Genomic DNA, 15,815 nt, shown 5'->3' with positions numbered 1-15,815 from the left:
TAAGCCAACAATGACCTTTTTTGTAGGAACATTGCATACATAATTAAACAATGTACGGCAAATGTTTGCTTGATAAATGTTCCCTTGTTCATTATTCAGGGAAGAGTTCAAAACTAAGCGCAGGTTGGGGTTAAATAAGTTGTGTATGCAATAATACAATTCGCTGCTGTTAATACAATTTAATGTGTGACAACACTATATTCACAATAAAACCTCAATAAAACGATGATGTCCAAAAAAGCATAGGACGTCCTGATTGACGTTATCCGTAGGGTATCCTGGCCACAATTGGCAACAAAAAACCAACGACAGGGCTCAGTGGCGTGCCTTACGAGAAGCCTATATTCTGCAGTGGTTAGCTAAGTGCTGATGACGATGATGATGCTCAAAAAAATGGCTACGCTTATCAATTACTACGATAAACAGTGTACAGCAACGCGAAATAAGAATATGAAGTAGTGAGAATCTGCAACAAAAGAAATAATGTAATAATGTATGTGATTATTTTAAGTTAGAAAATAACTCACACATTTACACCATTATAGTATCATCACCTTCTGCAAGGATTATGCAATATTGTAAATATTACAAATCTTATAGAACATTTCTCAAATCTAATCAAGAAAATGTATTGTATTGAAAAGGTATTGTATTCGTAGGCGTGCCACAGCAAATACAACGACAGAAAAGTCCGCTGTTTTGTTAACAATTTCGCAATGCACTCCTCCTTGCATTAAAAGCTTCATCAAATAGTCTCTCTGCCGTGAGCAGGCACAATGCGCTTATTGTTCGTTAGCGCATGTTTACGGACAAAATACTTTAGAAATGGCTATACTGAAATGTATACCGCACTATCTGCATTCATTTCTCGGTATTGCGGGAGAAATAGACCCGCTTAAAGGAAAATGATGCGCATATATTTTTATTAAGATGAAAAGAGACTTACAGAACTATACGTCTTCATGGTGATCGAACTGAATTTCATTGCGGTGAAATATAACGGCTTTTGAGACCTTTAAAGTATAATGAAATGCATTATTTTAATTTGCATATTATTCACACACACATATATTGTCGTAAAACATTTTGCAATAGATAAATAGAAAGACATTAAAACAATTATTATTACGTAGCATGGAATTTAATATAATTATTCATGTTTTCAAGTGAGCAAATCACATTTACAGGGATTCAAGCACCGCCAATTCTAATGAAGAATCTTAACAGATGGTCGTTAACATACCGCTCTACTTCCTTATTACACGTTGTCTTCCTTACTTATCTGTGCGTATGGCAATATATTAATTTTTAATGGTTATATATTCAGCTATATTTCAACGTGTAATTTTAAATTATATATAGTTCATTCCACATCTCGTACAAGTGATAGATAATTTATTCGATTGTAAATTTACTATTAAATTTTGTAAACTGTCAAAATGAATGTCAAACCACATCTACATTAAACAGCTAAGCATAACCATATATAAATAATGTCTTACAAAAAATCGTTATGTTTCCGTAAGTTTTTCGAAAACTACCTACAGTACACAACTGTAATACCTTTGTATTAATGTAAGTAACGCTTGACGGCACCGAATGTCACTATTGTACCATCCACTCTCATATACAGCATCGGCTACACCTGCGCTCTGAGAATACAAGAATAAACGGTTACAATAGAACCAGACCATTTATCTTATGATATATATCTTACACTCCCTTATCACGCCTTCGCCGGCTATATTTTGCAGAATAAATAATAATGTAATGGGTCTCTGTGAAACGAACTTTTATTTTTATTAATTAATGAATGTAAACTGTCTCAAATTAATGATCCTCGAATATATAAAACAAATCTTTCTTTGATCTGCCAAAAATTAATTTGCTGTATGAATTGGAACTTAAAAAAAAACAAAACGTCACAATTGAATAATAGTAAAGAAGAGAAGGTAAAACCAATCCAACAAAACCGACTGTAATACGTAGCAGAGATACATCGAGAACAGAGTCATCAAAGTAGCAAAGCTTGATATAACTTGGCGTATTTAACATAAGTTACCAAGTTGTTCAGCTTACATGGTCAGTAGCACTTCATAAAGTTTAGGAACTTGACAGCTGATGAGATTTAGACTTATAACAACGCCTCGGGTATATGCGTCATATTAACAACATTTATATATTACATAATAAAACACTTATGTATTTTATACTCATTATTTCTATTTATTGTCTTAAGTATAAAACTCTTTAATAAATAAAATTTAAACGATATGTTTAACAAAAAGTTCTTACTAGAATATCTAATAAATATGAAAGAGTGATGATTTTTTTTTGTTTGTGTTTCTTTAACATCGATTGTATGATATGATTTTTGATATTATAGTATTATGATAGTATTTAAGTAGTATAGTATTTAAGATAGTAACACAAGCTACTTTTTCAGCAGTAAAACACCCCACCCCCATTAGAATTTTCTTTACCACGTAAGCGTTGTTGTAGGCGAACAGCTATTGTGTAAAAATAAAACATAAAACCACTTTTTCATGAGCTCAGTATGAACAAACAATTACTTATTACTATCCCAATCTAGACTTATTAGTGTAGGTTGTTGGCCACTTATTAATTCATTGCTTTTAAAGTTGTCTTTTGATACTAAGGGAGGAACATGATTTATATATGTTAATTACATTTATTTGTTAGCTCGTTTATGTGTTTTATTCTCGTGTACAAGCTCGATAATACCTTGTCAAATCTATTTTTAGCGCTAATTAACGTTTAAAGCTATTAAAAGGCTCATACAACGATGAAATTCATTCAATAATTATTTAATACGAACGAACGTAAAATATACCAATATATTTACTATTTGAAGTTTATTGTTAGTACTATTTGATACAAAATCGAATAGAGATGGAAAGAATTAAGGCTCGACTTACAGAGGTACAAATGTCATCCGCATACCAGCAGAGTATACCAACTTGTGTCAAAGCAGCGCCCAAAAAGAATTTGTTACTCATTGCCATCCATGGATCTAGTAACTGCAACATGAAATTATATAAAATACTACATAACACATTTCTGTAAAAAAAAGAAACGAATCTTCACACAAAAAAGAAATGCAGTTCGAAATATAATGACAAATAAAACAACCACTTATATCATAAAGCCCATAAAATCATAGCACCCTTATGAAATATAAATATGCTCTGAGCTTCAAAACACTCACACAGGAACGGGCAAGGCTCTAATTAAATTATTGAGCAAATGCTTCATGAATAAAAATGTTTGTACGTACGATATTAAAAACAACGCAGCAAATATTGACGGAACTCAAAAGAACGTTAATTAAATTAACCAACGAGAATGCTTCTTCTAAATCATTTCCGTACCTAAAACAGAAAATGAGGACTATTTTAGTTTTTTTTTTTTTACAACTACCGTTAAAACTCTGTCAGGGAAAATATTTATAAAAATCCTGCTTGTGTTTTTTTGTCTCAACGTGTCAACTCATCTCTCATGTCTATAAGCTCAAATGATAAGTTGTACGTATATTGCGGTGATAGTTATATATAAATTTGCGGCATATAGTTATTTAATTAAATTAAAGAATTTCTTTTTGTTTAAAAGAAAAGTAAAGAAAAGGTTTCTGGCAAAAACATTAAATATAATTCTAAACGTGGAATGCGACTATATTGCAAAACTTCTGCGCTTTTTCAGTGTGAAGCACTCTCTCTACCTTTTGTGTTTTTATTAATAAAAGTAAAAATGAACAGAGTAATGTAATGGAGGCTCAAGCTTTCGCTTATAATATTCCATTCTAATTCCCTTAGGTAAAATGTGGACAATGAGGAGAAAACTGCTGACTGGTTATTGAAATTTACCGTCAGATTTTGATATAAACATTTTATTTTTTTTTTTTAATCAAATAAGTGTCAAAAGTCGTGCCTACCCTGAAATTTAAACCAAAACGCCATTTGATTTAAATTTATTTTAAACTAATTTACTTTCAAATCGAATGGAGCTTGTTTTTTTTACAGAAAAGAAAACTACATCAACAATCACAGCATGCATATTTTTCTTTTTTCAATATATTTTTATAATTTCAATACATAAAATATTGAGATTTTCATTCACCTTTTTAGTTTTAAAATTCTAAAATGTGAGCGTCAGATGACGTCATTAATACTGAAGAACACATCTTTTCCTGTGCTCATCTTTATTCTACCATAATAGGTCATCACATTTTTCGTATAAATTTATATGTTATTATTCGTTTAAATTTATATTTTCGTTTAAATTTATATAATATTATATGTATGGATATTTGTCCGCCAATCACGCTGTAACTACTGAACGAAATTTGACGAAATTCAGTATACAAACAGGCTATGAACTCTCTTGTGTGATCCTCCCTTGGAATAAAACAGGAATCTTGCTATCCGGGCGGAGCCGGGACGAGCGTCTAGTTATAAATAATATAGCTATAAGCTTAAATTCTTACTTTATAAGCTTTTGGTGTATTTTAACAACAGCCACAATGTCTTGATAATGACTCTTGTCCGTCTGGAACGACAATCGACGGATTTTCAATTGCAGTAATTGCAAAAGCATGCTAATATGGCTGGACATGGTCATAAATAATATATCCGAGCCAAGCATTGACCAGACGGATACAACTCCTGGAATTAAATTACATATAAACTTTTTCCCGCGTTTTCCTCCTCCATCCATTAGATTACTTCATAAAACAACGTGTAGATATACATATTATAAACTCATTGAACTTCACAATTTACCTCCATACAACTCAAAGACAAAGACAATTTCGTGATATACGGGTTGAGTTTTATCAAAGGGATAAGACAAATGCCATATATAATCCAAATAAGCTGGCATGCCTTTAACTCTGCGATAAAGATAGACAGCAATTGGTGTTAGATTGTACAGCCATAATCCCAGTATGTTCCAAAATGCATACACTGCAATATTTATAAATCGGTAAAATTCATGTAATCATAATGAAACTTATAAATATTAACAACACCCGCGGCTTCGCTCGAATAGTCAAAAGGCAAAATAGGCTAAGTTTACCCCGTATAGATCCTCATAGGTAAGTAGTAAGATTTATGAGTTAAAAACTAACGCATGTCATTTCTCGAGCCTCAAACAATCTCCATAACAAATTTCATTCAAACGGTCAAGGTGCGATGTAGCGATAAATAGACGTTTACTATTGCATTTATTATATTAATAGCGATAATATATGTTGTTATAGACTATTGATTTATCCTACTTCCTATCCTACTAATATTATAAATGCGAAAGTTTGTAAGAATGTGTGTGTGTTTGTTGCTCTTTCACGCAAAATCTACTGAACCGATTGCAATGAAATTTGGTACGCAAACAGCTGGACAACTGGTATAACATATAGGCAACTTTTTATTCCGATATTTTTACGGGATACGGACTTACGCAGTGAAACCGCGGGGCGCAGCTAGTATGGTATAAAGCTATCTTAACTACAATCCTAATTATACATAATTTCTCCGTTCCTGCTCTTAACAGTTTTATCCTGTAAATATATTGCAACAGCTATGAGCAGCAATACATTATTGATTTGTTGATGTTAAAGTGTGCTGTCTGTTTCGCAAAACATCAAAAACCACATGACACTGTGTTACTAGCAATTATTAAACACCAAGACAACGTTGTTTTCGCTACCTACTTGAACAGGATTTAAGCTAATATGAAAAGAATATGCTAATTTGCGTGCAATTTAAAAGATTACAAAATTGACTTACAAAATTGACCACTGCGTAAACGCGAAATTTTTTTGCGTTTTATTTCAGTGGCCTCCTTATCGTGCGCGGACATCGGCCAGATATCGGCCAGTTCAATCAGAAGGTGCTTGAAAGCTTCCTTCTTGTACCAGATCGTCAGCAATTTGCCAAAACCTGAAAAGCAATAAAATTGCAATTTAAATAAAAGTTGGACGGCAAGCGGCAGTCAGAAAAAGTTTATTTCAAACAAGGGAATCCCTTTTGCAATTTCACTTTAAAAGCGAGGGAATTAAGAATTTATTTGATTCTGTTTTTTTTATAAATAACTTTACTGTCACAAAGGTAAATCAAAATACATCCTTGATGATTAATATGTTCACAATTTATGGGATATAATAACATTCTAGACAACGGTTAGACTGTTTTTGAAGAGACATTCAAAACTGACCTTATTATCTAAATGGTGTAATTCATTTGGTATAAAAACAAGTATAGAAATTGTTTACAAGAAATTCATTAAACACGAACATTCCGGGCGTCAGCAACATCACATCTACTAATATGTAATCTATATTTAATTTTCTATATTTCACAATGCTTACTTACTCATAGTGTCATAGCCTGCTATATGTACTCCTGATACAAACTCTACCACTGAAGATGATTTTATCAATTTTTCAAGTACATAATTTATTTCTCCAGCAACCATCAATAACAAAACCATTGCTGAAAATGAAAACCATGCGTTCCTCCACACTGTACCTAATAATTTTTTATCAGACCCTTGTAAGAAGGATAGGCCAATATTTTTTGTACAGAAATCGCATAATTTCAACGTTTTATTTATTTCATTTATAGCAGCGATTTTATCAAAATTACCGCTGACCATTTTATAGAAACTGCTTTAGCAAATAATGCGATTTGCGCAAGAATCGTCTTTTATAAGAAAAATTGACTATAAATTATTCATCAAGAAACTAATAAACGTTAAAGGGAATAAGCTATGTTATCATGGATTGAAACTTTCGGTTATTACAGTGATTTATTTGAAACTAAAATCGTGTAAAACTTTTATAAGGTTTTACTAAAGGTTGTTATTACAAAGACTTTAATGAGAAAACTTATTTTTCTTTTAAAAGATTTGTTCATTGTTCCTTATACATAATCTTTATTATTATATAATAATGTTTAATACTATTTTGGTCGTTATTGTTTGAAATATAATATGTACATAAACAAGTAGTAAAGAAACATTTAAGCTAATTAGAATTCGAAATTCCTTTGATGTGATTCAATAAACATCAAAAGGTATTGCAACAATGGAATAAGAAATTAATTAATTTTCAGATTTAATTTGTTGAAATTCAAGATGACGGAATTGTTTCTTATGTCCTTCAACTAAATTAATTATGAATGTATATACGTAAATGTGATATACAATTTAATTAAACCCATTTCACACAAGAATACGTTTAACTTACTTAGTTAGTTACTGTTATTATTTAATATCTAATTAAAATATGGATTTAATATGTTTAACATGTTTTGAATTGGAATAACACACTTTTTAAGATTTGAGATCTTATAGGATTTTGCATAAATCAATTCAAAGTTTTCAAAATATGTATCTGTAATTCTGTTAACTCAAAACATATCCATATATACACATAGGGTAGGTAGTAGGTATAATATAGGGTATAAAACAGAAGCATTTTAAATTCGTTTCATTTGTAAATTTTGTTTACTAACAAGCAGGTGATAAGCCTTCTGTGTCCTGCTAGAGCGAAACATCATTTCCACCTCCTCCTGGGACCCCAACTTAAGACCCCTCTGACCCTCTACGTCATACACGACCAATTTTAAATGGAATATGTATTCATTTTACAACGTCACGGATCGTCGCATCGTAAAAAAGACCTTTCATAATATTTCAAGGTTTTTACAACCATTCACTCCTTCTATAATAATGGCTCTAAATATATCTGCGGGTAACTTCGGTAAGTGAGCGCTTGTTACACCTGCTTCCTATACCATTAAAATAACTTTATAATCTTCTAAACTTGCTCTGAGAACATTAAACTACATGCACGTATGAAATTGTGCTCCGGAAAGTTTTTAGCTTACGTAAGGTGCTTTGAAATGAACTTTGACTAATAGTTTTCATATAATTTTTTACAAAAATTAAAAGATTTTCATATCATTTTATGGTATCTCTTTTAATATTTCACTACCGTAAATGCTTTTACAATATATACATACATAAAATGTGGAAATAAAATCAACTACAATAAACACACTGAATTTAAGAGTGATGGAAAAAGTATATATGTATTTTTGAAATAAGAAACCTCCATCAAAAGCAGTTGCAAACATTATTATTTTCAGTATCTGGGCTAACTTAAGCCTCAAATTGAGTTTGCAAGAACCAAACAATCTAATTCAAACTACATTCTTAACATAAATGAATGATTTATTTAAATTACGTAATGTTCAAATCTCTTGAATATATTGCTGAAAAATTAATCTCAATCTTAATCAGTTTGACGCAGCACACAGATGTCGTATTTTATTCACTTCCGCGAATCTTTTTCAAAGAAAGCAATCTTAGTAATGAACCTCATCGGCATATTCAACGAAGTTGCTGGCTTAAATCCTCAAGTCGAACGCGGCGGCCTCACCTGACTCTCGGATTATTCCCTGCTAGCGTTCAACCGGCTTTGCGAGATTAGGTCACGTCCGTATCTGAAAGTAAGTATCGCTCGTTTATCCCGCCGGATCCCTAGTTTGTTTATGTACTACATTTGGAAAGGAACGCTTATAGAAGGATTAGAGATGATGAGAACCAAATTTGGGGTAGCATGTTAAATCGAATACAAACTCCATCCCTTACGTATTGCTTGCCCTGGTTATATATTGAATGTTGACAATAACAAATAATTGAACGAATACGTTGGATGGCTAAGATATTCAAAGTCACCAGGAAGGTATGTTTTTTCTAGAATTTACAAACACTTTACTGTCCTTCCTTTTCAATTCAGTTTTAACGATTGTTTTTCCTAGAACTCTACTCAAGTAACAAATGAGTCATCAATGTATATTTTCATGATAAAAATATGTCAATATTAAAAGGGAGTACTAAATAAATAAACTAAGCTTTTAGGAACTTTCCGTATCCTAAAATCACTAGATAAAGCTAACTTCCAAGCCCATGTGGTTCCCTGCAATCCCAAACCGAAGCCACAATTTCCTTTAAAGTCGCTAACACAGTTGGAGATGAAAGTGTAAATATTCTTCGCCATAAGTGTACACAGTACTTAGTCTGAGTTTACAGTAACGATATGGTCTGATACACGCCGTCGAGAGCGAAAAATATTTGTACATTGAAGTTATTGTCTCGGCTGTCAAAGATGTAAAGTCACCCAACAACTTGTTTTTTTTCTGAGAAAATATGTAATATTGACTTGTAATTAGAAGGATAACCCAGGTAAAATCCTCTAAAGAAGATTAATTACACTATATATATCTATGAATTTATGTTACTACTTTTTTCCTTTTAATTATTATTGTATATTTGTAAGCTGTTATAGGTAATTATATAAAAATGTTACTAAGGTAGCTTTTTAATGAGAAAAATAATAATTAAAGCATAAAAATAAAGTATATTCAAAGTTATGTGAAAACTTATTATTAAATATCTATAAATTTCTATATCAAAAATAAATACCCGAAATTCCACAGAAAATGAAAATTAATATACTATTAAAATAGAAGTCACTATAGAATCTATCTTATATTCTTTGATCAAGCTGTCCGTGTAATAATTATTTTTAAAAGTAATTTTCAGGGCTTACTAGAGTCCTCTGGCCGTGGACTTGACATAAGCCTCTAGGAGCGAGGATAAATGTGAAAGCTTTCTGAGCTTATCGTTTCGCGTAAGGAGCTAATACTTTTCGCCGTTTGACAAAACGATTACTGCGAAAGCCTATCTTTTATGTCTATGGGTAATAAAATATAATACATTATTTGATTTATACGTAACTATCGGTATACGCTTTCATACCCGCTACGGTTTATCTTGTTTTTATCTTTATTGCCTTCATCTTTACTATGTACCGCTACCGTTTGTTATGTTTTTATTTCATAAACATTAATATCCTAATTGTGAGGAATAATTTTAATTATTTTGCATTTTAAGCTATACATTTAGAAATATGAACAACGATAGGGTATTATACAAATTAAAAGAAATAAGGAGAATTTCGAATTATATCACTACATAGTATAAAACAAAGTCGGTTTCTCTGTCTATCCTTATGTCCCTATGCATGCTTAAATCTTAAATACTCTGGATTTTGATACGTTTTTTATAATAGATAGAGTATTTGATGAGAAAGATTTATATGTATAATATATCTGTTAAACTATTCCGATTTTAACGCGTACGTAGCCGTGGGCAAGAGGTAGAATTTCTTATAATTCATTATAAGTCAAGAACCTTACAATTCTATTCAATAAAACAAATAAATAAAAACTATTCAAATATTCCGATTCCCAGCAATCTTTTCGAATAAGCCACGAGAGTTTTTGACTTAGCTATCTTCAATTTACATAATTCACGTTCATTCGTTTGCTTCAGAATTTCACTGCTTTTATTCTCACCTGCAGTGGAGTCCGTTTCAACGATATCTTTATAGCGATGCAGATTCTCTAAGCTGGAGTCATGAGCACCCTTTAATTTGCACGGCGCTGTATTGTTAGCGGAATTCAATTACTGACCGAACCTGAATAACTTTTCTCGTATAACATTTATATAGAGATGTTGAGTGGCGTGTGATGCTCAAATGTAAATGGGGAAGCTTTACCTGTATTGAATTGTAGAATCACTGTTTATTTGAAATTACGTTGGTAATTAATTAACTAAAATAATTATAAGTATTCGAAGCAGAAAGTTAAGTAAACGGTTATCTTTTTTTGATTGTGTGTCTCTATACATTAAGTTATTAAATAGTCAATAAATATATAAATAAGGGTCAAAGGGAGAACCAGCAAGAATTATTAAAAAAAATGTTTTACAAATGATTTCCCCCTATCAATAAAACGGCAATAATATTTATAAAAGAACATAACAATTTACTCCAAAAATAATATAAATGAAAAATTCTGGGAAACAAAAATATATCACCTAAGAATTTCTTTTATGCAGATACTTTGGTATCCTAACGATCTTCCGGGGCTTTCAATCAGTTTGAGTCAAACATTTACACAATCTTTACAAACCCAACTATACGATGAAACGGCAATAAAAGAAAGTGAATGTGAGACTAATCTGTAGATTATTTTTTACAGTTACAAGCGAAATTTTGAAATATTAATTTTAAAAGTACGTTAGCACCTAAAGTTAATATACGTAAACTAGTTATTTCGCCTGGCTCATATTAATTTTTTTTACTATGCACTTCATGTTGTCAGTACCTATTGGTGCTAAATCTAATTGTTTTATGTAGGTTTATTAGGAGGCCCGAGGGCTCAGCAATGGGAACGTATATGTATAGTATAACTGATGATGGTGATGTTATTGGGTGTGCTCTGCAATTTTACCGATGCTCGACCTTGAGGCATGAGTCAAACAAAGACTATACGCTTTCTATGACTATACTCATGACTATCATCATCATCAGCCCATATATATGTTTCCACTGCTGGGACACAGGCCTCCTATTAGGATTCATAATCCACTACGCTGGCTAAGTGCGGATTGGCAGATGTCACATGTTGTTGATCTTTTGACTCTAGGACATGCCAGTTTCGTCACAATGTTTTTCTTCACCGTTTTAAGCAATGGTGATGTTATCCACAAGTGCGGATAAATTGAAAAATCGCTTTATTTCCTGCACGCTCATCAGGTCTCGATCTCCGACTTATTGATTTTGAAGTCCGAGGTTCCCACCAATAAGCCACCACTGCTTTCTACACACTTATGACTATATGCCAAGGTTTATGTAAGTCAGTCCTCGAAATTACTTCGAGTCTTATATAAGTCTGTAGTCGAAATGTTTTATAACACTCAGCGTAGAAAAAGAATTGAATTTTAAAGATGCATTTAATTTAATCTGACGTTATTTGGAAGGAATAAAGCCATAAATAAATTTCAAATGATGTGCTATAAATCCGTTCCCAACGATAGACACCCTCTAAAGCTATTCAGGCTACACTAAGATTTATAGGAAAATAGGAAACTGCGCGATTTACATAGAAAGTATAAAATGAATTTGTGGACAAAATATCTTCTAGATAACATCGGGTATAAATATTATATTTTTTTTAGTTATTATTCTGAATTTATGCAAAAGAAGGCACAAAATTATTTATAGCCTTTTCTTTTTATCGTTAATCCAAATACATTCGAAATATGTTTTATATCTATGATGTTTTCATGCGTAAATCTCTCAACGGATTTAGGTGAATTTTTAAACAAAATCGTCGGAACCTTGGTGAAGACGTGTATTATTTGTATCCCACAATGATGAGAACAAGCTACATACAAGAGCAAGCAAAGGAGGGAAAACTAGTCATTTTAACAGGCTTTTATTAGCTTCACTTATTATATTTATATGTAATCTTTGTACTTTAGACTAGATTTGACCGACTTTAAATAGACATATTTAATTGGACTTTGTTCATTTATCGGTGACTATACAATAATTTGAGTTTTATTCAAACAAATTAGTTGAATCTATAATTAAACATTTTTTTAAACTATATTATATAAAAATAGAATCAACAAACACCACCCTAATTACTCCCACATAAGAACGAAAGAAAATTTTACAACAAACAACCTTGAAATCCACATTCATATGGCATTTGGTATTGCTTAATTACGATGTTAAACAGCTGTATAACTTCTTGTAAGTGCGGTGAGAGTCCTCACCACTCACTCATTGCCTACAGCGTTTGCAGAACCTCAACTGAAAAGCTCTACAACAGCCCTCGTTGAAATATGTCGTATGATTCATTATTAATATCACAACTCCGAGTGAACATTGACTTTTAACAATTTTCACACTCATGAAAAGCACATAGCACTTTATTTTTATTTCACATAACGGAAATTAGATCTTTTCTAAACAAAAAAATCATTTTCTGTCCATTGTGGGAGGGCAAATATTTTGTATTATTACCTACACGTAATCAATAAAATCACTATTTTGGACAATTCTATACCATCTACGCATGCTTCAGAGTTTCATTTATTATTTGATCTTTTATTTTTATTGTTTTTTTTTAATGTCATAGTCGGCAATGAAGCTGGTGGGTCGCCTGATGGTAAGCGCTACCACCGCCCATGAACATTTGAAGAGGCGTAAGGTAAATTGCAGACCTTTCGCGTCTACAAATGGATTGCCGACTTTAATTGGGAAGGGATAAGGAAAGGATTGATGAGAGGAATAAAGGAAAGGACTGGGAAGGGTAAGGAAAAGGATATGGGCCTCCGGCTGATCATAAAAAACCCAATATAAATGAACATAACATGATCAATTATCATGATTAGGTTAATTATGTTGATATTCAGATTGAAGGCACTGACTTTTTATGTCTTATATAATATATTTTACAATAGACATGCATAAATTTCAAGTAAGTACACTACTAAAAGATGCTAGCCATTAAGTATCGCATTAATTTTAATTACAAGAAAACATTAAAGTAGAAGCAAAGTTGTATCTTTAAAACCTCACCGCACTCGAGATAGTCCTTAATATCACTCTAGGGGCTTCTCTTTATAGTACCTGCAAAGTTTAAGACCAGAAAGTGAAAATTAATGGCTAGGATTTTACAGCCTAATGGAACCAATTTTTTAAATAAGTAAAAGCGCACCAAGTAAAAACCTGAATATTATTCTATTCCAATTATCCAATTAATAAATAAAAAATGAAGAACAACAACCATCAATCATTACGCAATAAAGGCATTATTTGTCCTATATGCTTATCTCAGAAATTTCTGGGCCGATTTGGATAAAATTTGGAGTAAAGATAGTATGGGATCTGAAAAAGGACATAGGATGGTTTCCTTGAAATGCCATAGTAACTGGAATTATGCGGGATAAACCCTGGGATTATCTATCGTTACTACGCAGAAAAAGCCGCGGGTCGATAGCTAGTGTAAACCTAATATAAAATCTAATTTAATGAAGTAAATTAAATTAATTTTAATTCCCCTTTTTCATTTTATATAAACATGCTCATGCGTACATGCATTGATATAATTGGGATCAATTAATATAAGACATGTTTTAAAGAAATTGTATATATATCTAACTGAACAACAAATTTTGCATAAAACCTTTACATTACAAGCAAAAAATGATTTCAAATTATTCTACTATCGTTTGAATCGAACAGTCCAAAATAATGCCCAAATCTCGGCCAGGCTACATCATGAAAATAGGTCAAGAAGCTTTAAAGAAAATTCAAATTTCAACCATACAAAACGTTCTCTCCAACAGCTGAACAAAGCACGGCGACGGCGAGTACACTACAACACAATCTGTGATACAATAAGTGCCTCTCTGTACAAACTACACTTTTCATTAGTACCACGATTGGTACTAAAAGGAAAGTTACACATAGTCTGTAACTTCTTCGCCATGTATACTTGTACATTCCGCAATGCATACATAGCGTGTATAAAGAAAGAGAGAATCACATGTTTGTCTGAAGGTTTTTTGAAATTTCGATTTTTATTTCGACAGATCATTTTTAATACGAAGAATCAGAAAGTCAGAATTTGATGATGGAAACTCATGGTTATCGAGGAAAAACTAACTTACAATGTAATAAAATTTTGGTAGTAAATTTTGACCTACTTCCCTATTTCCGATTGAGCTAAAATATTCGAGTCAGTCAGGAACTCCTCAACGGCAAACAGCAAAATACGATATTTTGTAAATGGATTTAACTATAATAATACATCATGATATTACTGCTATATCCAGGATTGACGTCTGCCGAAGGAATCCTCAACATTGAATAGTCCGGAAATAAACATTTGTAAATGGATTTAAATATAAATAGCCTGTTCTAAGTTCCTGATGCTATCATGCTTTTTGCAAAATAATCATTACTTCCTTATTAGCATTAATCTTTAAAATTTCAACACCATTAAGAACCCAAAACAAAATAAATTCTAAATTTAAGATACTAGCCTTAAAAGCCTAAATCATTACGCATCTTTTCGAAAAAAATGACTACAAATGTTCTCGCCAGAGATTAACCTAATAACAAGGCACAATAGAAATTATTTACGTGACGCACGGAAGTATCGGATCATTGTATGAATAGGAGATCAGCATTGAATCGATAGCGTTAGCCCCTGAATAAGGTTGCAATTTTATCATCCGGTTGCCGGACTACCCTCGTAACTTATTATCTGACAACCCATTCAAATGAAAGCTCTTCGTGACGACCATTTTGTACAACCACGAATCTTTAAACGTATCACATAATACCGATTTCGAGGTACTGAATTCGTTACAATTAGCTTTTTCATGTAGATAGATATTTTACGAGTGAGTATTATTATGATTAATGTTAAATCCGTTAAATTAATAATAACTCCCTTGATTACTAGTAGAGTAGTAGAACCGTAGGATTCTCCGAACACATTCATTTATATCGATATATGTATTTGAAATTAAGATAAATGTCTAATATAATCTAATATCTAATATAAAAATAATGTTGATTATTAGTCTCTAAAAAGCTTATGTAACACACATAAAAAGACTTGAATGTTATCTAAATGCTAAATAGAAAGGTCAATGTCACTAAAAATAAAAAGATTCGCTCAGTCAAAAATATTTAATTTATCTGCTTACAAAAACAAGTCTTCTTGTCCATTTGAAGAAACTGAAAACCTTTTGATGATAAAATCTCTCTTCCGTTTAAGGTTAAGAACTCCTTCATATTATAGCTTTTCATGCAAATGTTAAATTACTAACGCTTTTCAGTGCTCTTGTTTGGGTCAACA

General features: G+C 31.8%; 1 protein-coding gene across 1 annotated transcript; it reads right to left on the bottom strand.

Moving 5' to 3' along the window:
• Window positions 1-406: 406 nt before the first annotated feature.
• LOC119830532 (odorant receptor 4-like) lies at window positions 407-6,672 on the bottom strand. The gene is made up of 9 exons (XM_038353590.1): window positions 6,390-6,672; window positions 5,805-5,957; window positions 4,800-4,982; window positions 4,505-4,682; window positions 3,299-3,392; window positions 2,940-3,041; window positions 1,564-1,652; window positions 947-1,013; window positions 407-466 (listed from the first exon to the last, which is right to left on the bottom strand). Exons 1-9 carry the CDS (start codon window positions 6,670-6,672, stop codon window positions 407-409), a joined length of 1,209 nt encoding a protein of 402 aa, XP_038209518.1.
• Between the last annotated feature and the right edge of the window lie 9,143 nt (window positions 6,673-15,815).

The sequence above is a fragment of the Zerene cesonia genome, chromosome 11, assembly GCF_012273895.1.
Source record: "Zerene cesonia ecotype Mississippi chromosome 11, Zerene_cesonia_1.1, whole genome shotgun sequence".
NCBI lineage: Eukaryota > Metazoa > Arthropoda > Insecta > Lepidoptera > Pieridae > Zerene > Zerene cesonia.
The sequence above is the reverse complement of the archived record's forward strand: the minus strand, read 5'-3'. Positions and strand labels throughout refer to the sequence as shown.